Source organism: Pristiophorus japonicus, chromosome 13, assembly GCF_044704955.1.
Source record: "Pristiophorus japonicus isolate sPriJap1 chromosome 13, sPriJap1.hap1, whole genome shotgun sequence".
Classification (NCBI taxonomy): Eukaryota; Metazoa; Chordata; class Chondrichthyes; family Pristiophoridae; genus Pristiophorus; species Pristiophorus japonicus.
In genome coordinates this window covers 134,564,193-134,587,875 of record NC_091989.1, presented here as the reverse complement: position 1 = coordinate 134,587,875, position 23,683 = coordinate 134,564,193, and the positions used below count along the sequence as shown (strand labels likewise).

At 42.2% G+C, this 23,683-nt stretch overlaps 1 protein-coding gene across 3 annotated transcripts in view; it reads left to right on the top strand.

The window, feature by feature from the left end:
- Window positions 1-23,683, top strand: part of adcy7 (adenylate cyclase 7) — a 223,251-nt gene that overhangs the window by 141,138 nt on the left and 58,430 nt on the right. For all 3 annotated transcript variants that reach the window (XM_070898024.1, XM_070898025.1, XM_070898026.1), the window contains exons 3-7: window positions 3,928-4,125; window positions 8,318-8,479; window positions 10,643-10,792; window positions 14,491-14,633; window positions 22,680-22,791. In XM_070898024.1, coding sequence (XP_070754125.1) covers window positions 3,928-4,125; window positions 8,318-8,479; window positions 10,643-10,792; window positions 14,491-14,633; window positions 22,680-22,791 — 765 coding nt within the window. The remainder of the gene's footprint in view (window positions 1-3,927; window positions 4,126-8,317; window positions 8,480-10,642; window positions 10,793-14,490; window positions 14,634-22,679; window positions 22,792-23,683) is intronic.

The window sequence follows — 23,683 nt, the reverse complement described above, 5'->3', positions numbered from 1 at the left end:
AAATTGAGTAATCAAATATATGAATCTTTTTCAAAGCTGCCATTCACAAACTACCAATTACGACTAAACAGATCAGTCAAGTTACTCACACATTTTCTTCACATTCTTTTGGGGGCATCATTTTCGTTTTTGATTCTGGTGATGTGAATAAACTACAAGTAATATTTATAAAATAACAAACTCATATAAAACTGTATGCATGTTTTTTTTGTGGGGGGGGGGCGCAGTGGTGGGGTGTAGGTGGGGAAATCACTAAATGTGCTCAGAAAATTGGTTATTTGCTGTGGGAAATCCTTCAATAAGTGTTTGTCCTTTCTGGAGCTTAGGGCTTGATTCAGAAACGTCACCTGATCCTTGGGCGGTGGGTATCCCCAGCTAATGTGGAAAAGTACTGTATGTGTGGGAGAGATATACATCATGGGAGTTGTAGTATACACTATCCTCCTGTGAAACTACAAATCTAAAACTTTTACCTTAAAACCAAGGATAAAATTTACAAATAACCGAGACCACAACAGTGTGAAAAAAATATTCACATTTTCAGTGTAATCCATTAGATAAAATATCAGTTAACAGTATTGTTTGGGATGAGGGTGGTTTGGGGTGGTAGTGAGGTGAAAGCGGAGGGATTGATGTTTGCTCTGAGACCAGAGATAGATGTTTGAGGCACTTTGATACTGACCTCACACATTATGGCCACAGTCATTCAGACGAGACTATGGCAAATGACCACCTATTGATGTACTGGTCATTGAAAACTCAACAGTGGAGCAACCTTTCTGAACAATGTTTTGAGAAGAGAGGAGGGACGAGGATGCAACTGAATTAAGTACTTGCATGTTAAGCAAATCCTGCAAATCCATTGTGGGAGAGCAAAAATCAATTTATAAATATAAGCTTGGGGAAAAGATTTTGGGGAGTGATGAACAAAGTTACTTGTAAGCAGGTTTGACATTTCTTGATTGTTCTGAAAGCTGGTATCTCTGTGAACCCACTTAAGTGAGTTAACACCAGAGATAAAACAGCAGAGAGTGGGATTTCTGGAAGCTGCAATAAGCAAATTAAACATTGAAGAGAATTTTTTTTCTGCAGTGATTTATGATCTAGAATGCACTGCCTGAAAAGGCGGAGGAAGCCGATTCTGTCATGTATTCAACTGTCATTGTAACCCATGTATAAACTGACCTAAGTTGTACACCGTGAGAACACTGATCACGAGGTGGTGAACTTGTGGGAGACACTCCTAACCTGGACTTTCAGGTATAAAAGGGGAAGCTCCACCCACCTTCTTCACTTCAGTGCTGGCTAATAAAGGTTACTGGTCACAGATTGACCTTCTCTCAAGTATGGGCCTTGTGTGGATTTATACTGTAAAGTAAGGACATATTAGAAAAGGGAATTGGATAAATACTTGTAAAGGAAAAATTTACAGGGCTATGGGCTGAATAACTGCCTCTTGTGCTGTATGATTCTATGATTTTAAGCGTTCATACACTATTATCCCTATGCTGTAATATCAAGGCCAAGGACTTTAGATCAATTTCCATCAAACTTGTTTGATAGAGGTGTTGAAGGTGAAGACTGACAGTTAATGCTACTGCTCTGAAGCTCCATTGTTATACAGGTCCACTTTAATATAAGAACGTAGTTATTTGCACTAGAAGCATGCGCTGATTGAGATTCCGTGATCACGTGACCTGATTGGTCTCCTTGGAGGATAAGACACACCCAGCAGTTTCTCTGGAACTTGTAGTTGGAACCGCCCAGCTCAAGTTCTCAGTGACTTTGCAAAGTGTAATTCGAGCCATTCTGACTGCCAACTCCAGACAGTAGAGAGCTGCCCCCCTCAGCCAGAGTTCTTGATCCCCGCCCCCCCCCAGCTGAAGTTCCTGACCCCTCCAGCCCAAGTCGTTGGCGCAGCCCAAGTTCCTGACCTTACACGCACCCCCCCCGCTGCGTTGTGTGGGGGTCACTGATTGTTAACAGGTTTATTGGGTAAGAAATGAACAGTGACAGTGTGATGACTCCCAGATTTCATCCACTCCAATGATGTCCCTTGTCACACATGCATGGTCCGTCTTCCCTGAGTTCCCTCTCGCCCCTCCGATCTCCTCTCCCGTGTCCCCTCTCTCTCCCCAAGTCCCTGCGCCCCGCCCGCTCGCTCTCGCGCCCCCCGCTCTCGCGCCCCCCGCCCGCTCGCTCTCGCGCCCCCCGCCCGCTCGCCCTCGCGCCCTGCTCGCCCTCGCGCCCCCCCGCCCGCTCGCGCTCTCTCACTCTCTCTCTTTCACTCACTCTCACTCTCACTCTCCACCGTCACTCTGTCTCCCTCCCTCCCCGGTCACTCTGTCTGTCTCCCTCCCTCCCCGGTCACTCTGTCTTTCACCCGCCCCCAGTCTCTTGCTTCCTTGCTCCCCCCCCCCCCCCCCCAAGTCTCTCTCCCCCCCTCCCCCAAGTCTCTCTCGCTCCCCCCTCCCCCAAGTCTCTCTCGCTTGCCCCCCCCCAAGTCTCTCTCGCTTGCCCCCCCCAAGTCTCTCTCGCTTGCCCCCCCCCCCCAAGTCTCTCTTGTTTCCCCCCCCCCCCCAAGTCTCTCTTGTTTCCCCCCCAAGTCTCTCTTGTTTCCCCCCCCCCCCAAGTGTCTCTTGTTTCCCCCCCCAAGTCTCTCTTGTTTTCCCCCCCCCCCCAAGTCTCTCTTGTTTCCCCCCCCCCCCAAGTCTCTCTTGTTTCCCCCCCCCCAAGTCTCTCTTGTTCCCCCCCCCCCCAAGTCTCTCTCGCTTCCCCCCCCTCCCAAGCCTCTCTCGCTCCCCCCCCCCAAGCCTCTCTCGCTACCCCCCCCAAGTCTCTCTCGCTACCCCCCCCAAGTCTCTCTCGCTTCCCCCCCCCCCCCAAGTCTCTCTCGCTTCCCCCCCCCCCCCCCAAGTCTCTCTCGCTTCCCCCCCCCCCCCCCCCCCAAGTCTCTCTCGCTTCCCCCCCCCCCCCCCCCAAGTCTCTCTTGCTTCTCCCCCCCGCCTCTCTCTCTCTCTCTCTCTCTCCTCCGATGTTTTCTCTCCCACACTAGGGGGAAAATGTTCATTTAGATAATCAAAGTGATATTCCAGACAAATGTCCTGAAGATAATCCAAAAGCTAGAAGCAGCTCCAACAGCAACTCCTCGTGGTTTGTGGCGCATGCGCGACTGAATCATGTGCCCATGCGCAAAAAGGGGCAGAGTCCAATGCGCGCAGGCGCAGAAGGACACACACAAATCTAGTGCAAATAATCACCGTTAATATAAACAAGAAGCTTCAGAGTAGAATCACAAACTGAGATAATCATCGCTAATGCGTTTTGTCTCTCTCACCTTAAAACAAGAGAGTTTTTCTCTGTAATTAATGACTCACTAAGAAAATCATATTCTTAGAAAATGTATGTTTCAAAACCATGCATTTAGTAATAGGTTAATTACCAAAAACAGGTATTCCCAAGTTTTTTAAAAGAGAATTTGGGACCCATCTGCCTTTTCTGCAGTGTGCATATTTAGAAAGTCAATTCTGTTTCAAATAATGACCATGTTGAGGTTTTGTTATTTTAATTTGTAAAATTCTATACTTCTAGAATTGCGGGTGTGAATAGGTGATAAGTGAAAATCTAAAGGATGAATTTACCAGTGGTGAAATATTTTTATGGAAGTTTTTCTCATTAAATATTAATGTTGAATTTGTTGTACTAAATATAGGCTTATCAAGCACAGGCCTGTATGATGGTTTATTCTTCGAATTACTGGACAGTGCAGATGTATTTTGATATGGCACAGCAATAATATGTGGTCCTCAAGTCTTTCATGCTGTTGTGATAATGAATAACTTTATATTAAATAAAAATTGATGCTTCAAAAATGGAAAGATGTTTAATCTACATTCCACATTAATGTTGCATTTTTTTTTCAAACAGATTGTTCAGGACCATCTTCTCTTTTTTGTTACATTATGCACTGCTTTGGGAATATTTGTAGTGATTTTTATTCTTGTCTGCATTGAGTCGTTATTTCAAAGATGGATGAAGATATTTGCATTGGGCATTTGGCTTTGCCTTCTTACCATGGGGTACGTTTTCATCTTTACTGGTGAAACTATCTCTGCTTGGGACCAGGTATGGCTCATTTCATTTTTTAAACTCTGTTATAATGGTACTTTGTTTCCTGTTCAATTAATTGGTGTAGAATTTCTGCCGGGATTCTCCTGCTGTAACTTCGGCGGAAGATTAGTTTACATCGGGGTTTTTGCTGAAATTCCGGTGCGAGATTGGGAGACTCTCAAAGATTCCACCCCATAGTCTCTCTCGGGTGAAATGTGTTCACTTTTTCCAGAGATTTCAAGTGACGATTTATTTCATTTGAGATTACTATGAAATTTGCTTTTAACTTAGTTTGTAAACACTGAATAAAGTCATGAAATCAAGTCCTGCACTTGAGCACATAATCTAGGCTGAAACATCAGTATAGTGCTGATGCAGTGCTGCATTGTTGGAGGGGGCCGTCCTTCAGATTAGATGTTAAACTGACACTTATTCAGGTCTGTTTCAAAGAAAAGCATATAATTGGTGTCCTGACCAATATTCCTTCTTCAACCAACATAATCAGATTAACTGGCCATTTGTTTGTTTCCTGTTTGTGGGAGCTTGCTGTGTATAAAATAACTGCTGAGTTTGCCTACAGAAGTCCCTGCACTGCAAAATAATTCTTCCTGAAATACCTTGGGATATTTTTTTAAAAGACTTGATAGTGTTTTATAATGCATGCCTTTCAAGTTTGTTGTTTCTGTGAATATTAATCATTAAAGCTTGTAGCTTTACAAATGACTTTGCAACTCAATCCTTGCTCAGTGTTGGTGGGAAATCATCCTTGTGTTTTGACCAGTTCTAAAATATGCACTCCTGCAGTGCTGACAGTCATAGAAAAGGATCAGATGGGTGTAGAATACAAATCAGAGAAATTCATGCTCAAACTGTGGTGGTCTCTGATCAGACTACATCTCGAGTACTGTAGCTAGTTCTGGTTAGTGAGAAATAAAGATGTCGTTCAAGAATTGGAGGCAGAGCTGAGAAGAGCCATCAGGCTGATCTCTAGGGGGGAATTTTTTGGGAGGTCAGCAGGTGTGATTGGTGGCGTGTTGGCTGGGAAAAAACATTTTGGACTGCGGGTCGGGAACCTGCTGCCTCGCTGCTTTCCCAAATGTCGTGTCTGTCAGGGCTGAACAGACCTGACAAGCTGTGGCGGGGGAGGCTATTTAGGTCATTCTTAACAACCCTTTAAACAGTAGTTTGAGCTCACTACCATTTTACCAGGTTGCCCATGGGATCTACGCTGCTTGGGGATCACGTCAGGTAATAACGTCGGGGGTTGTGTGAAGATGAATTCATTTCTTTACCTGACAGCTGCAAATGTGCTATAAAAGCTCCCATCTCACAGCTGTTCACGTTCCAAGATCAAAAGCTGTTGCTTACTGCACTTGGAAGGCAGATTGAGCTTTATGCAGTTTGCAAGTGTTTGGAGCAAACTCTCTATCCAATGTCACCTCATTGGAACAACTTCTGTCACCATTGACCAATTGCTTCTGTTATCTCAAGTTAACCTGCCATCGATTACATTAGTATTGATGCCCTTGAAACTATCTCAGCTTGGTCGTCAGAATCTCACCACAATCATCCCCAACACCAGCAGCACCAGGCACACCAGCAGCACTAAAAGCAACATCAACCTTCTCTGCAATCAACTGATGCTGGATACAGGACACGGCATCAGCACCCGATCACATTGCTGCCCGGGATGTCAGGGATGACCTCTCAATGGGCAGATTTACTTCACCTGACGTCATACACCCTGGCTGCCACATGTTGGGCCACGTTGGCACCACCCCACACCAGCACCATAAAGCATCCTACAATGCCCAAGCTATTCCTTTCACACTCATTACAATTGCAGGGAGTACCCTTATGTCTCACCATTCATTGCAACTCATTAAGCCATTTCCAACGGTGCACACAAATCTATCCAAGAACGCAAAGTGTTGAAAATAAATGTTTCAATGTTTGTGACACCACATTAACAGAAACTTTACATGAACATTATCTAAAACACACAAGTGCCTACTCTTGTGTGCAGTTAGTTGGTTTGATTGGACTCAGATGAAGGTGATTGTGAGGGGTGGCTAATGAGATGGGGAAGTGATGATGTAGATAGAGGGATGGGTGGGGGTACAAGGTAAGTTGGTGTGAGTAAGGATGTACAGGAGTAGGGTTAGGAAGGCAGAGTGATGGGGATGTGATGAGTGGCACAGGTAACATTTTGTGATCTATTGAGATCATTGAAAGGTTTGTGTCATTGCAAACCTGATCCTCCTGAGGATATCCCTGCTTGTGCCCTCCTCTGCAATATGCAACTAGGCTGCATTGGTGTCCTGGGGAGGTCACTTCTACCTATTGGAAGGGAAGAGAATCTCCCTGCGTGTTGTGACTCCCTCCATAAGCATATGGAGGGAGTTATGGGAGAGCCTGGATGCAGTCGTGCATCTCTATGTAGTGCTGGTCAGTGCTTGCAGCACCTCAATGCTGTAGAACACTGACAGCACAATTGTTAAACTAAATTTGTGCATGGTCCCTTTAAGGAAGCCGGCTTATGATACGTCATCAGTCTCGCATCCTTCAATTGATCGACAAAAGCGCTGGGCGGGCATAACAAGACCAATCAGTGTAAAACCATTTCATAGAGTGGGCTGGAGTCAGCAGCAAGGCCGGGACCCACCACCGACCCCGGCCACACCGAACCCCCAAGATAGAGAAATGTTGCCCTAGTGTTAGAGGTCTAAGTTATGAGGAAAGATTGGATGGCCAATCGCGCAGCCTGAGTGATCACGGCAAAGAGAGGCCCGAACCATCTTGGTGGTTGAGCCTCGTTCACACGCAGTGAATGCTGAATGGGCACTTTGAGGCAACTCGACGGTCGATGTGGGAGTGAGCCGGCTAACTGTTCAGAACTGGGGCGATGCCGATCCCGGAGGTGGAGGGCGGGGGGGGTGGGGTGAGGATGCGGGTTAGAGCTCAGGAACCAGCAGCAGGTCATAATATTTTTGTAGGATTAGGACTCATGCTCCTCCTGGTCCCACAGAAATTAAAGAAAACAACATTTGAGGTGTTTCTGGAGTGGCCTGCAGTGGTCCTTTTAAAGACTGTTGGTAAGATTACTCAATGCTGGGGTCCAATGGCCAGGACTTGCCCATTGATCCACGAAAATCACGACAGGGTCCTACAGCTGGAACAGGACCCCAATATAAACATTTAAATAAAGCTACCACCTGTTTCGGGCAGGAGCATGGCCACTTATTTTGCGGCCCACTTAAAATCTAGATGGGCAGGCCTCCAGAGGCCAGTGGGTGGAACTCTTTATGCAAAAAAACAATTCCATTTGCCTACCATCCCATCTTCCATGGAGTATCAGACATACAGAAATCAGCTCCTTGATCATTTCAGCCTTCAAAGGGAGCTTCTAAGATATGAATTTGTGGAATTATATGCGATAGTAACAAAATGAAAAATGTATATCCAAGAAATTACTTTAAATTTAACTGAGGGAGTAGATCAAGGGTACACAGCTTCAATCTAGTAAAAAGCAAATTTAAGCCTGATAGCAGGAAGTTCTTCACACCAAGTTATCAACACCTGTAGTCCAGTCATACACCCGGAATCCTTTAAGAAACAATTTGATGTCACAAAAGGGGGACATCCCGATGAGGAACACTCACCACTGTCAAAAACAAAGCAAAAATGTAAAATAAAAGCCCCACCAACTCTGAGGTGTGTGTTTAAGTTATGATGATGCACAACATCCCATATGATTAAATCTCGGCAAATATTTTTGAGGAACTAAACAAAATTACTTCCAATCATTGTGGCAATTTATAAGTCCGTGATCCCTTCCCTTTGATTATGTCATTGAGTGCAGTAGCTCAGCACATGGGAGTAATCGGATTTGTGTCTATCCTTTCCCTGCTCTGCAGTTTATTGAACTCAGTTTATCAAACGACTTTTTCAAATAAAATGACTCCTCACAGAGGAGAGACAAAACTAGAGAGCACTCTTGCATATCTCCTAGCAAATGTTTTGCCTGCACTAGGCCACCTCTTGCCATTGTTGAGGGAATGATGCAGAGAGGGGATTTAAAAAAAATTGTCTTGCAATGCAAAAAGCGAAAAAAAAGTTTTGTTCAGAAGTGGGCAAAGTTTTTACAGTGGGCGGAGATAAGTTACGAATTTCGGCAATAAACTTGATTTTCTGTTTTTTTTTTAAGGTGCCATTCTTTTTGTACATTGTGTTCATTTTGTATACAATGCTGCCATTATGTATGCGGGATGCCATCATTGCCAGTGTCCTGTCGTCCGTCTCTCATATTGTTACCCTCAGTATTTATCTCTCTTCTGTAACTACATCAACAAATTCCCTAGCTTGTCAGGTGAGGCTCCTTTTACTAACTTTGTGATTGTTTTGTACAGCACTTTTTTTTGAATCCACCATAGGTCTGATTCAAAACTCAATGCTTAAATTTGTAGGTACTCCTGATCTATGCATTTGGTGTATGAGGTACTTAAACGTTATGTCTAAGGATGCAAATGAGTGAGTTTTAAAAAAAAAGCCGAACCATAAAACCATTTATGCAGTATGATAAAATGCTGCTATATTTCTTGGGAAGAGGAAGGTTAAATTAAATTCAGTATTGTTATATATATTTTAGCATCTGTTGCTCCCATTTTAAATTAAAGAAACTCAAACGTTGTTATAAATATTATTTTCTTCGATAGTGAAGGATGGCATGTGATAATAAACAAAATGTTTGCTGTTAAACAGGGGAGAAACTATAAAATATGTGCCAAAAATAGAAACTTGCAATCACTCTATCAAATAATTTAACTCTAGGATTTTATTTACTTCTCCACCTCTCTACCTGGATGATCATTCCAAGCGTTGATTAACTTTTACATGAAGACATTCTTCCAGACCTTTATCTGAATTTCCCTTTCACTAGTTTATAACTTTGATCCATTGTTTTAGTATCCTGGCAAATCTTGAACTAATGTTTCTACTCCAATTTATCAATGCTATTTAATATCTTCTACACTCCTGCAAGATCATCATCTTCCAATCGTCTCCTTTCGACAGTGACTTGACATGCCTAATGCTGAATCTGCTCTCGCACCTGAAGATTCATTTCCATTTCACCGTTTGCTATTATTGCAGCATGCATAATATATTAGTGGCATTTGTCTTTTCCTTTTTGCCTATTATACTTGTGAAATTGGTCTTTTCTTCCATTGTGTAGTTTGCAGGGAAATTCAGCCGACAATATTGTGCAGACGTTATACAACTCTTTTTGTAGGCCATTGGCTATTTACTTTGACTCAACTGCTTTGCCTAGTTTAGTATAATCTGGGAATTTAAGCATGATGAAATAAACTTAAAAGGATGTGTTTGAGAGTTTAATTAAACATTCTTTTCTAATTTTTGTATAAAAAGTGAGATTTCAGTAGATTTGTCTCACTCATTAATATACCATTATCTTTGATATATACAGGGATAAAGAACATTCCATTATAAAATTACGTGTAATTTCTCAATAAAGCTGATGTTTTCTCTCATGCTTTGAGAATGCATATTATTTATGAGTAAAAGTGCTTGTCATGTGATGGGAAGCCATACAACAAAACTGAGCAACTAAAAGTTAATTGGAGGTAATTGAAATATTGACCTGTAATTTGCGGTCAGCGGCTGATGGTGCTGTTTACATCTGGTTTAATGCAATGATATGGACAACTGAGAAAAAGGCTCAACCATTCCCCCTGCCAACCAGGGACACTTCATGGCAATTTCTAGAGCATGGTTATCGATGGGCAGAACCAATCACTAAGGAAGTTAGGTGTCATGGGGAACTCGAGGGCAAAAGAAAAAAATTTATATACAATGGGGTGATTTTCATCTGCCTACCACCCAATTTACCCTTGAAATATGGGACAGTAGGCAGAAGATTTTTTTTCCAAAATGCCCACTGGCCACCCAACTCGATTTCAGAGTGCGCCTTGATGGGTGGCCGGCGCTCCCATCTGAAACAGGCAGGAACCTTATTACAATATTTAAATTGGGGTGATATGCCGGTTGTAAAACTGATACAATTTTCAGGTGCAATTTTCCTTAATTGGACTGCGGGAGGCCGCTCCCAGACGCTCTAAAACAAACCTGTGGGATTGATCTTTATAGGGCCTGGAATCTTCCTTCTCCCTTTTAATAGCTTATTTCCAACTCTGCTCCACAGAAGAGCTACCGGTTGTTTTGTTAAGCACAGCCAACTCTCCAATCCCATTCAAATGAGGCCCAATCTTGAAAATGGTTCAGTCCTCTTGTTAATGGCACTGGGTAGGTGGTGTGATCACTCTGGCCACCGCCTGCCCAACATGCTGTCTTTTGAAAGCAGAAACGTGCAATTAGCTGATAAAAAATGTCATCCAAGTTTCAAAATTCAACCCTTTATAAAGAATAGGATGTTTATTAAATGTTAGGTAAGCAACGCATTAGGCAAATAAGGTATGATATTCAAATACTAACATTGTTGTTTTTGGTATTCCAGTTGGTTTCCAATGCTGTGATATTTTTGTGTGGTTGCTTGGTTGGCTTTTTTCATAAGCTTTCAATGGAGCGTGCCTTAGAGCAAACTTATGAGGACACTTTAAGCTGCATCCAAATAAGAATGCAGTTGGATATTAAGAAAAAAGAACAGGTGAGGGTAACAATGTTTCTAGCTTTATTTACACTTCATACAGAAGACAAAGGATTATATTGTGGAGAATAATACAATAGTAGTTCTATTTCCCAACTTCAGCTTGAAAGGATTGTGATCAAAATGTGGAGTAAAGCTTTCCCAACAGTGTTTTAAAGTAGAGAGTAGCATATTTTATGTAAATATTGCTGTGCACTTTAAACTTCCACTAAGATTAATATACCTATAGACACATATCATTCACAAGAATTCTATACCTATAGACACAATTGTCATTCGCAGAACCTATATCGACACAATATACCATTCTCTGATCAGTTGGGTAAATAGGTTAAAATTATTTGTTATTGCCATAAAGTGAATAAGCTTTGCTCATTTTACATTAGTTATTGGTGGTAAAAGCATTATTGATGTGACTATAATTATTAAATGGAGTGCATATCTGAGCATTGAAAATGTCAGTTATTATAAAGCAGCTGCTGATTCAATCAAACGGCACCCTGTTTACACTGACTTGCTCTTGTTTGGTTGTAACTCAAATTATTCTCCTCGCAACGGTTCCATTTTAAAGGTTTAGGAAGTATGGGTGACAAAACACGAGATATTACATTTGAGGTGTCAAAACGAAGAATGGCGAGTGATACTTAAAGGGTTGACGGTGGATAGGCAATGGCAGACATTTAAAGATCACATGGATGAACTTCAACAATTGTACATCCCTATTTGGAGTAAAAATAAAACGGGGAAGGTGGCTCAACCGTGGCTAACAAGGGAAATTAAGGATAGTGTTAAATCCAAGGAAGAGGCATATCAATTGGCCAGAAAAAGCAGCAAACCTGAGGACTGGGAGAATTTTGTAATACAGCAGAGGAGGACAAAGGGTTTAATTGCGTGGGGGGGGGGGGGGGGAATAGAGTATGAGAGGAAGCTTGCTGGGAACATAAAAATTGACTGCAAAAGCTTATATAGATATGTGAAGAGAAAAAGATTAGTGAAAACAAACGTAGGTTCCTTGCAGTCAGATTCGGGTAAATTTATAATGGAGAACAAAGAAATGGCGGACCAGTTTAAACAAATACTTTGGTTCTGTTTTCACGAAGGAAGACACAAATAACCTTCCGGAAATACTAGGGGACCGAGGGCTGAGGGTCTAGTGAGAAGGAGGATCTGAAGGATATCCTTATAAAGCAGGAAATTGTGTTGGGGAAATTGATGGGATTGAAGCCCGATAAATCCTCGGGGCCCGATAGTTTGCATCCCAGAGTACTTAAGGAAGTGGCCATAGAAATAGTAATGCATTGGTGATCATTTTCCAACAGTCTATAGACTCTGGATCAGTTCCTATGGACTGGAGGGTAGCTAATGTAACACCACTTTTTAAAAAAGGAGGGAGAAAGAAAACGTATAATTATAGACCGGTTAGCCTGACATCAGTAGTGGGGAAAATGTTGGAATCAATTATTAAAGATGAAATAGCAGCGCATTTGGAAAGCAGTGACAGGATCGGTTCAAGTCAGCATGGATTTATGAAAGGGAAATCATGCTTGACAAATCTTCTGGAATTTTTTAAAGATGTAACTAGTAGAGTGGACAAGGGAGAACCAGTGGATGTGGTGTATTTGGACTTTCAAAAGGCTTTTGACAAGGTCCCACACAAGAGATTGGTGTGCAAAATCAAAGCACATGGTATTGGGGGTAATGTACTGACGTGGATAGAGAACTGGTTGGCAGACAGGAAGCAGAGAGTCGGGATAAACGGGTCCTTTTCAGAATGGCAGGCAGTGACTAGTGGGGTGCCGCAGGGCTCAGTGCTGGGACCCCAGCTCTTTACAATATACATTAATGATTTAGATGAAGGAATAGTGTGTAATATCTCCAAGTTTGCAGATGACACTAAACTGGGTGGCGATGTGAGCTGTGAGGAGGATGCTAAAAGGCTGCAAGGTGACTTGGACAGGTTAGGTAAATGGGCAAATGCATGGCAGATGCAGTATAATGTAGATAAATGTGAGGTTATCCACTTTGGGGGAAAAAACACGAAGGCAGAATATTATCTGAATGGCGGCAGATTAGAAAAGGGGGAGGTGCAACGAGACCTGGGTGTCATGGTTCATCAGTCATTGAAAGTTGGCATGCAGGTACAGCAGGTGGTGAAGAAGGCAAATGGTATGTTGGCCTTCATAGCTAGGGGATTTGAGTATAGGAGCAGGGAGGTCTTACTGCAGTTGTACAGGGCCTTGGTGAGGCCTCACCTGGAATATTGTGTTCAGTTTTGGTCTCCTAATCTGAGGAAGGACGTTCTTGCTATTGAGGGAGTACAGTGAAGGTTCACCAGACTGATTCCCGGGATGGCTGGACTGACATATATGAGGAAAGACTGGATCAACTGGGCCTTTATACACGAATTTAGAAGGATGAGAGGGGATCTCATAGAAACTTATAAGATTCTGACGGGACTGAACAGGTTAGATGCGGGAAGAATGTTCCCGATGATGGGGAAGTCCAGAACCAGGGGACATAGTCTTAGGATAAGGGTAGGCCATTTAGGACTGAGATGAGGAGAAACTTCTTCACTGGGTTGTTAACCTGTGGAATTCCCTACCGCAGAGAGTTGTTGATGCCAGTTCATTGGCTATATTCAAGAGGGAGTTAGATATGGCCCTTGCGGCTAAAGGGGTATGAAGAGAAAGCAGGAAAGGGGTACTGAGGGAATGATTAGCCATGATCTTATTGAATGGTGGTGCAGGCTCGAGGGGCCGAATGGCCTACTCCTGCATCTATTTTCTATGTTTCTATGAAGTGCCCTGGGGAGTCTCTCTCTACATTTTGTAATCCGGTCAGATCCTGCCATTGGAATTACACTGCAACATTAACATCAATGCAAAGCTGAAGCTATTTAAAACCAGCACTAAAGTTGTAGTCTCATTGTACCATAAAACTAATGAGTGGCTCATATTTTAGTATAGTCTTGAAATACTCATAGGCTTGATTGATCCATTTCAACATGAGGAAAATAACAGGAGTGGGAAACTGGGAGGAGCAGTTGGATAAATCACTATCTTTTAACCTCTAAATTTGTCCAGTATAGATCAGTTGATAAAGGTCTTCCCTATCTGCCAGCTCTAAGAGTCTCCCGTGAGATAAGCTTGTGCCAGAGTAATTGACCAATTCTTCGTTTCTGCCGGGGAGCCTCGCCTGCTGGGAGAGCTTATTGCAAATACGGGAATGTCTAACACACGGTTTTAGAACCAATACTTAAAATAGTTGAAGAATCACATGCAGTACATTCCTGAATTTCCAATGAGCACTCGAGGCAGGTACAGCTCCCTACCTGAAGCACAGAGTCAGATGATTACCACTGTAATGTCTGGGAAGCCCCATAATGCAAACAACATACAGAACTTTGTATAATTGGCATTTAATTTGCAATGTCACCCATAGGATGTTTGGGATGTCTGCTATAGGATTGCAAAATCTTGGTAGGCAGGTTGTTAGGGATATCTGTGAATCTGGCCTTGGTGTGCTCAATGCTGACAACATACCAGAGTCTTCATTCCCCAGCATTAAGATTAGTTTCAAATGACTAAAATTAACAGGATTCATTTTTATTTAGTTAAATGCAGTGCTAAATATTTAGTGCCAATTAAATATTGAAGTTATTACTTGTGATTATTCTACTTTTAATTCTTTTATTCCAGGAAAGCCTGCTGTTATCAGTGTTGCCGGTTTATATATCTATGGAAATGAAACTAGCTATTATTGAACGTTTGAAAGAAAGTAACTATCCACACAAGCGTGATAATTTCCACAGCTTGTATGTGAAGAGGCACCAGAATGTAAGGTACAATGTAAATATTCATGATCTTAATCTCATTCACAAAGATTTGAAAGCATGCATGCAAATATCAATTATAATAGTAGTTGGATGATTATGCCTACATTTGGAATAATACAATGTTTAATACATTTAAAAAAATATATAATTTTCCAGTACTCCACTGAGGAAAATTCTTTTATATTGATATTGATCCAGCTATGTGAGACTGTATACTTTATTCTGCTCCATCAGAATGAAGCTCTCTGGATAAATATCAAACGAATTGCAACCATTTTATTTACCTAATCTATGCTATGTGCACATGTTGCTACAGTTTTATTTGGTGCAGTGCTTGCGTATTATGCACACCTTTTACTCCTAGCTGGTGATAACTTCTAAATGGCTCCCTAGTAAGATTAAGGGCTCAATTTTTCCAAAAGCATTTTTATGGCATACTTGCAGAGTTACGCCCAATTTCTTTGGGCCGAAGTACGCCCAAAAAAATATTGTAAGTTTCCCCGTTGGATTTTTTCATTTTGGCGTGGCGTAACCCGATCTTTGGGCGGAGTTGGAGCTAAGTTGCTGCTATGTGTTTTTCAATTCTTTTAGTGTGCCCAGGTATCTACTGCGCCGATTTCCTTACCTGCGCCGAGTTCCTTAACTCTCTGGCAGAAGTGACATACGCTGGCCTAAGCACAACTGGAATAACTCTCAGCTGGCCAAAGTTTCCTAAATGGCCAGAATTGGCGTAGGTGGCTGGTTACGACCCCTTTGGCTGAAAAAAAAACTGACCTAAAAAAATCATAACTAACTGAGTTACGCTGGTGCAAATTGATTGGGGAAACTGTGGTTTTTCAACTTAGGCTAAAAAGAGCAGCCTGCTCAAAAAAAGCGGCGCAATTCACTGGGGAAAATTGAGCCCCTCGCGTGGTGGTGAACTACTGGGGTTTTAAAGGAGCCTCTTGGGATTCAGATGGTCTTGTGCAAGATCGTAAGATAGCTCTGCAATCACATCTGTCACCATGGCAGTTGGCTGGTCCTACCTACTTTCTGGAACATTGACTGTCATTTGCTCTAAATGAGGCAGATATGGATCACTTTTTGAGAATAGAGCCTTCATCTGTGCCTACTCCAACCATGCCTCTGCTGCCGAATTACCCTCAACAACACCATTGATTTGCATGAGAACAGACCTGACTAAAACAGTAAGATTTTGGAAACCCCTTGGGACAGTTTTCTCCATCCAAAAGCTTGGCACCTCTTTCTACATGAATATACAGACTGCCTTGAAAATATGAGAGAGATACTCTGTGCTTAGGACAATCGCTGGGAGAGGGATGTCCTTGCATTGCCATACTTGCAATGGTCAACTTAATTGCCGAGAAGTCTACATGCAGCTAGTGGACTCTTTCCCATTCTTAATTGCAGTTTACAGAGTACTTTGTGCATAAAATTATATAGAATATACAGCACAGAAACAGGCCATTCGGCTCAACTAGTCTGTGTCGGTGTTTATACTCTACATGAGTCTCCTCTCATTCCATCTGCGTCATCTCAGCCTTTCAGTGCATCTTTCTATTCACTGTCCTCTCATGTACTCATTTAGTTTCCTTTTGAAAGCATCTAAGCTATTTGCCTCAACTACTTTCTGTGGTAGCGAGTTCTACATTCTAACCATTCTCTGAGTAAATACATTTCTCCTTATTTCCCTATTGGATTTATTAGTAACTAGTATTTATGGGTCCTAGTTTTGGATTCTCCCACAAGTGGAAACATTCTTTCCACCTCTACCCTGTCCAGCCCATCTTTATCAGGTTACCTCTAAGTTTTCTCTCTTCTAAAGAAAAATGCCTCAAACTTGTTCAATCTTTACTTAAAATTATTTGTTCCAGGACGTGGGTGTCGCTGGCAAGGCCAGCATTTATTGCCCATCCCTAATTGCCCTCGAGAAGGTAGTGGTGAGCTGCCTTCTTGAACCGCTACAGTCCGTGTGGTGAACGTACCTGCACAGTGCTGCTAGGGGAGTTCCAGGATTTTGATCCAGCGACGATGAAATAACAGTGATATATTTCCAAGTCAGGATGGTGTGTAACTTGGAGGGCTGTAATCTCTCAGTTCTGGTAGCATCCTTGTAAATCTCTTTTGCACTGTCTCCAGTGTTTATGGAAGAGTATGGCGACCAGAACTGTGCACAGTACTCTTAGTGCAGCCTGACCAGGGTCCGACACAAGTTTAACATAACTTCATATTTTTGAAATCTATACCCCTTTAAATAAATCCCAGAACTTTGTTAGCATTTTTAATTGCTTTGCTGATCTGTGATACTGCTTTTAATGATTTGTTCACCTGTATCTCTAGATTCTTTTGCTCTTCTATCCCATTTAGTTTCTTCTTTTCTAAGGTGTGGGTGATGGTCCTAAAAGGGCATTACCTCACATTTATCTATGTTAAAGTTCATTTACCAGTTAACTTCCAGTCTGCAAGTTTCCTAATGTCTTTGTGTAAGGTGTTGCATACTTCCTTAGTGTTAGCTATACCCCAAGTTTGGCATCATCTGCAAATTTTGATATTGAGTTACTTGCTCCTAAGTCCACATCATTAATGTAAATTATGAACAGTAGTCCCAGCAATGATCCTTGAGGAACACCACTTTCTACCTTCCTCCAAAGTGAATAACTACCCTTTGCCCCTACTCTCTGCTTTATATTTTTCTTAACCAATTTTCTATCCATTCTGCTATTTGCCCCCTGACTTCACCTTTGTCATGAGCCTTTATGTGGTACCTTATCGAAGGCCTTTTGAAAATCCAAGTATATGACATCTACTGCATTACCCTTGTCTACACTTTGCATTACCTCTTGAAAGAATTCTGTCAGGTTAGTTAAGCATGGCTTAGCCTTTCGGAATCCATGCAAACTATTTTCGTCATATTTTCTGTCTCTAGATGCTCTTCTATCACTTCTGTTAATGTTGATTCCAGTATCTTTCCTATCACTGATGTTAAGCTGACTGGTCTATAGTTCCCAGGTTTTGTTCTATTTCCCTTTTTGTATATAAAAACAACATTAGCTGTCCATCAGTCCTCTGACACTAGCCCCTCTTCTATGGAACTTTTATCCTCTAAGTTTGCTAGTATGTCAATTATTTTCTCCCTTTCTATCCCAACTGTATTAATAATCTTTTTAAGCTCATCCTCTAGTAAAGTGTCTATTTCGTTACCTTCTTTAGTAAAAACTAAGGTGAAGTAGTTATTCAATACTTCTGCCATTTCTGTCATTACCTGTGAGTTTATCTTGCTCATCCTTTAGTGGCTCAATCCCTATTTTATTTTTTCTTTTGTTAATTATGTCTCTATAGAACACTCTTATTTCTTTTAGTATTCCTTGATCTGACTTCTTCATTTCTCTTTGCCTTCCTGAGTTTTTTTTTTTAACTTCTAAGTTCCTCTTATTCCCTTTTGTCCTCTCTAACAACAGCTTGCAATTATATAGTGCCTTTAATATAGTAAAACGTACCAGGGCGCTTCACAGAAGCATTATCAAACTAAATTTGACACCGAGCTACAAGGAGATATTAGGACAGGTGACCAAAAGCTTGGTCAAAGAGGTAGGTTTTAAGGGGCATCTTAAGGGAGGAAAGAAAAGTAGAGAGGGACAGAGGTTTAGGGAGGGAATTCCAGAGCTTAAGGGCCTCGGCAGCTGAAAGCATGGCCACCAATGGTCGAGTGGTTAAAATAAGAGATACACAAGAGTCCAGAATTGCAGGAACGCAGGGATCTTGGCGGGTTGTAGTGCTGGAGGAGGTTACACAGATAGTGAGGGCAAGGCCATGGAGGAATTTGAAAATAAGGATGAGAATTTGTGTTGCCGGTCTGGGAGCCAATGTAGGCCAGCGAGCACAGGGGTAATGGGTGAACTGGATTTGGTGTGTGTTAGGCTATGGGCAGCCGAGTTGTGGATGAGCTCCAGTTTATATAGGGTGGAAGATGGTAGGCCGGCCAGGAGAGTATTGGACTAGTCAAATCTGGAGGTAACATGAGTGTTTCAGCAGTAGATGAGCTCAGCAGAGTCAGGCAATGTTACGGAGGTGGAAGTAGGTGGTCTTGGTGATGGAGCGGATATGTGGTCGGAGCTCATATCTGGGTCAAATATGACAACAATGTTGTGAACAGCCTGGTTCAGACAGTTGTCAGGGAGAGGGATGGAATCAGTGGCAAGTTAACAAAGTTTGCAGCGGGGACAGAAGACAATAGCTTTGGTCTTCCCAATATTTAGTTGGAGGAAATTTCTGCTCATTCAGTACTGGATCCCGGACAAGCAGCCTGATAAATCGTTGAGTGGGTAAAGAGAGGTGGTGATGAGGTAGAGTTGGATGTCGTCAGCATAAATGTAGAACCTGATGTTGTGTTTTCAGATGATGTTGGTGAGGGGCAGAATGTAGATGAGAAATAGGAGGGGCCCAAGGATAGATCCTTGGGGGGGGGGGGGGGGGGCGGCTCGAGAGGCAATGGTGCAGGAGTGGGAAGAGAAGCCATTGCAGGTCTTTTGTATCTAAATACTTGTATGTCTTTTTTGTTAGATTCATTTTTCCCTTTAGTTCTTTATTCATCCACGTGCTCCTTAATTAGCTTGCTTATTTTTTGGCTTTTAATGGAATGCATTTCTCTTGAACTCTATTGGTCACCCTTTTAAAGATTTCCCACTGCTTTTCTGTCTTTGCTTTTCAATATTTTCTTTCAGTTTAGCTTCTTTAGTTCCACTCATTTCATCATAATTTGCTCTTTTCCAATCTATGTCACCTTAGTCTTTGTCCTACTTATGTCACTCTTGATCCTAATCTTGAACCTTACTATGTTGTGATCACTACTACAAAGATGCTCTCCTACTCTTCTACCTGTTCTGGCTCATTACCCATTACAAGATCCAACGGTAAGTCTTTTCTTGTTGGACTTCTTGTGTATTGCGTGAGAAAGGAGTCCAAGTACACTGTAAAAACTTGATTCCCAATTCTTCTTTCACTACTTCTTCCTGACAATTTATTTGTGGGTAGTTGAAATCTCCCATGATTATTATTCAATGCCATACTCATCTCGTAGATTTCCCGACATATTTCTTCTTCCAATGTTCTTCCACTATTTGGAGGTCTATACCATATCCCTGATTGGTCCCTTGTAATCTTTACTGAATATTTAACACAATCCATATGGATTCTATATGTGTGTCTCCGATGTGTCAGCTGTGGCTCAGTGGGTAGCACACTCGCCTCTGAGTCAGAAGATTGTGGGTTCACTCCAGGGATTTGAGCACATAAATCTAGGCTGACACTTCAGTGCAGTGCTAAGGGAGTGCTGCACTGTCGGAGGTGCCGTCTTTCAGATGAGACATTAAACTGAGGCCCCATCTGCTCTCTCAGGTGGACGTAAAAGATCCCATGCACTATTTCGAAGAAGAGCCGGGGAGTTATCCCTGTGTCCTGGCCAATATTTATCCCTCATTATAATAAAAACCGTTTTATCTGGTCATTATCACATTGCTGTTTGTGGGAGTTGCTGTGTGCAAATTGGCTGTTGTGTTTCCCACATTACAACAGTGACTACACTCCAAAAGCACTTCATTGGCTGTAAAGAGCTTTGAGCGTCCAGTGGTCATGAAAGGCACTATATAAATCCAAGTCTTTCTTTTATATCTTACTGCAGTTGCATCTTTATTTTCGACTGCCATTATGTTATCTTTAACTATTAGCTACTTCACTCCCCCTCCTTCCTTCCCCTTTCTTCCTAAATATTATATCTTGCAATATTTAGTTGCAATCTTGTTCTCAATGTAGCCATATTTCAATCATCCTACTATATTCTGATCCTCTCTACAAGTTATTGCCTCCAGTTCATCCATATTGTTTTGAATGCTACATACATTGCTGTAGCAACAGTTTAAATTGTTTTTATTTATTATCCCTTGCTCTTTTTGTTTTTAGTAGTGAATTCATGTTTATGCTCTATGACTTTATCTAATCTCTGGCCAATTGTGTTATCCTTATTCCTTCCTTTAGTTTTTCTTTTTGCTCTTTTTTTCCTGATTCTTTTATTGTTGGGTTTCTGTAATTTCTAGTAGTTTTCTCCCCCGTATAATTAGTTTAAAGTCTTATTTACAACCCTAATTATCCTTTCTGCTGGGACCTTCATCCCAGCCCAGTTCAGCTGGAGCGCGTCCCAATGGTACAGCTCCTTCCTGTCCCAGTACTGGTGCCATTGTCCCAAGCACAAACTCAATAACTCTAGTAGATCATGGTAGTAACAAGGAAGCAAACTGGCCTGCACGCCACTGCCACATTCACTTGTTCCTCCTCATACATACATTGTGGCTCGTCTAATTCTTCCTCAAACTCACTATCTAAACTCTGAAGGTATAGCTGTACTAGTGCTTGTAATGGGCAAAGTGTTGTGTATGGAGAAAGAGTCAGACTGAACACTCTGAGCTCCAAGTAAAGTGTGACCTTAGTCTTTTATTGCAGGTCTCCAGAGTGCCTCTCCCACCTGTGAAGCCTCCTTAAATACCTGTGCTCCCAAGGGTTTATGGGATCCCTTGGGAATCCATGGGATGAGCCCTCTGGTGGCTGTACAGAGTAAATACAAGCTTTCATATAAAACAATGAGTGATGTATGATGCTGCTTGATTCTGTGGCACTGGGATTGCTGAATGCATCCTGTGACAGTCTTACAAAAGCAAATATGCCATAGTATTGGCTACATGACACTTCTTCAAACTGCTTGTATGATGATATACCATGGGGCCGAAATTGCCCCTTCCGATAAGGCCTCTGGCTCCCTGAAAGCGGTGGCCACGTCTTGGAGCGGCATGGCTGCCGAATTTTCGTGGAGGGCCCGCCATTTTGGAAATTGCCCATCCTCAGTTTTGGAGCGGGCCTGTTTTCCCGCCATGGTGTGCACGCGCCGACCCCTAACTGAATGATGGGGTGCCCCTCGGGAAATGACCCCTTTCGCAGTGGCTCTCCCCTTTGATACGCCAGCGCGATGACGGACAGCGGTGGCTGCTCCGCCCCACCCCCTCTTCCATCCCGCTAGTGGCGGCCACTCCGCCCCGCCCCCATTTCTGTCCTGCTGATGAGGCCACTTCCGCCCCACTTGAAAAAATTCTCCAAAGTGCTGAATTTCGACGATTAGAATTGGGGCGGCCAGAACACATCAAAAATGGTAGGTGCGCCTTGTTTCCGGCGGTGGGCAATTTCGGCCCCATGTATTTTGCTGTTATGTTTGAGTACATTCCTGTGAGGGAGAATGAGTGATTAAGTAGGGAAGAAATATTCATGAGAATGGTTTATGCCCTCAACTTGAAGAAGGCCTCTGGCTTCACCCTCGTTCCATCTGTGTTCTTGTTCACAATTATGTCTAGCATGGATTATTGAAAATCTGTCAGAAACAGAAACTTGGAAACCTATCTTAGTTTGCTCCAGCCTGTTACGAGCCAGGATGTCCTGCAAGCAAATGAGTCATGTTGAGATGTTGGAAATTTCGGAACCTTCCCAAATGTGTGTTGTAATGAGATGTATAATATTTTTCATAACTGGATAAGAAAACCTTGGTGCCATATTCCTCTTGATGCTGTTCACACATGTCATTAAATATGAAGAGTCCCACCAGACTATCATGGAGTAGTTCCTCAGCTATTGCCTCGAAGTAGCTACAGTACAATGTCACCAAACCCCTACTGGTACTTGCATTCAAATTTATTGCTCATGTTCTTTTGAATTACTCACTTGAGAATGCTATTCCGTTTCTACTTGGCTTCATTGAAGAACATGCTTGTTTTGAATTTTATTCTGAGCACATGGAAATATGTAAAAGCATTTCAAAACCGAGTTTGGCATTCTCTTGTGACAATCATAGCAGGATCAGCCCAGGGAAGGCAGGAGCTACTTCGTTGCTGAGAGATGGAGAAACCACCACCCACCTACCGTCCCCTTCCCATGCCATCCTGTCTTAATTGCCACTGATAAGTCAATTATTTAATTGCTAATTTTATTTTCAGCAGTCTTTTCTTTTGATGTTAACAGCATCCTGTATGCAGATATTGTGGGGTTTACCCGACTGGCTAGTGACTGCTCACCCAAGGAACTCGTTGTCATGCTGAATGAACTGTTTGGAAAATTTGACCAGATTGCTAAGGTAAGCTTTTAGTTCCATTAACATATTATCCACAACCAAAATGTTCCTCTTCATTGTGGTTAAAGTTAGGTGTGAAATTAGAATAATATTTTTGTATCTGAAATAAATTAATGTTAACTTGTGAGTAAATATGCTTCAGAGTGGCTAAAGGTTTTTTGGGGGGATGTAAATCTGGCCTAATTTCACGTTTTGTGTATTAATATTTGCAAGGATTATACAAGAACAAGTTTGCACATCTTGTGTATGGGAATATTGGGAGCCAAGCAACTGGCTCCCAGATATGTCTGTGTCACCCCATATTTCCTGTGTCTCCTACCATACCAAACTTAAAACACTGGGGCACAAATTTGTTCCTTTTGCCAATGTTTTTAATGTTGAAAAATTCTGACCTTCACATGAAAGATTTTTTTGGATGAAGGTCACATAGTTAAGGGCTCCATGATGCCTCGGCGAGCTTATCAAATGAGTAGTTGAGCCGTACAGACAAGCAAGATTTCAGGATCAATCCTTGTTACGCGCCGACTTAAGCTAATCTCAACCAGGAAGTGGTAGGAATACTATAATAGCTCTCAACAGCCCTTGTCTATGAAGGGAAAAATTGTCCAGGACTTTTGCATCTGACTGATATCCATTGACTCTTGCAGGCATGTGGACATTGTGTGAGGACAGGATTAGGCTAGGTTGTGATGCTGATATGGTGGAATGGCATGTAGACACTTGCCATCTAGAGTTACCAATGAAGAATAGTCATTTAGATAAGTAACTGGGGTATGACATGCACCCATGAAAACCATACCTCTGAGAGGAGTCTTCAGGGTTGGAGGAGAGAATATTGACGAGGGGCATAAAAAAAAGTTGTAAAAAATGATCATCTTTGCACTAGCATGTTTTG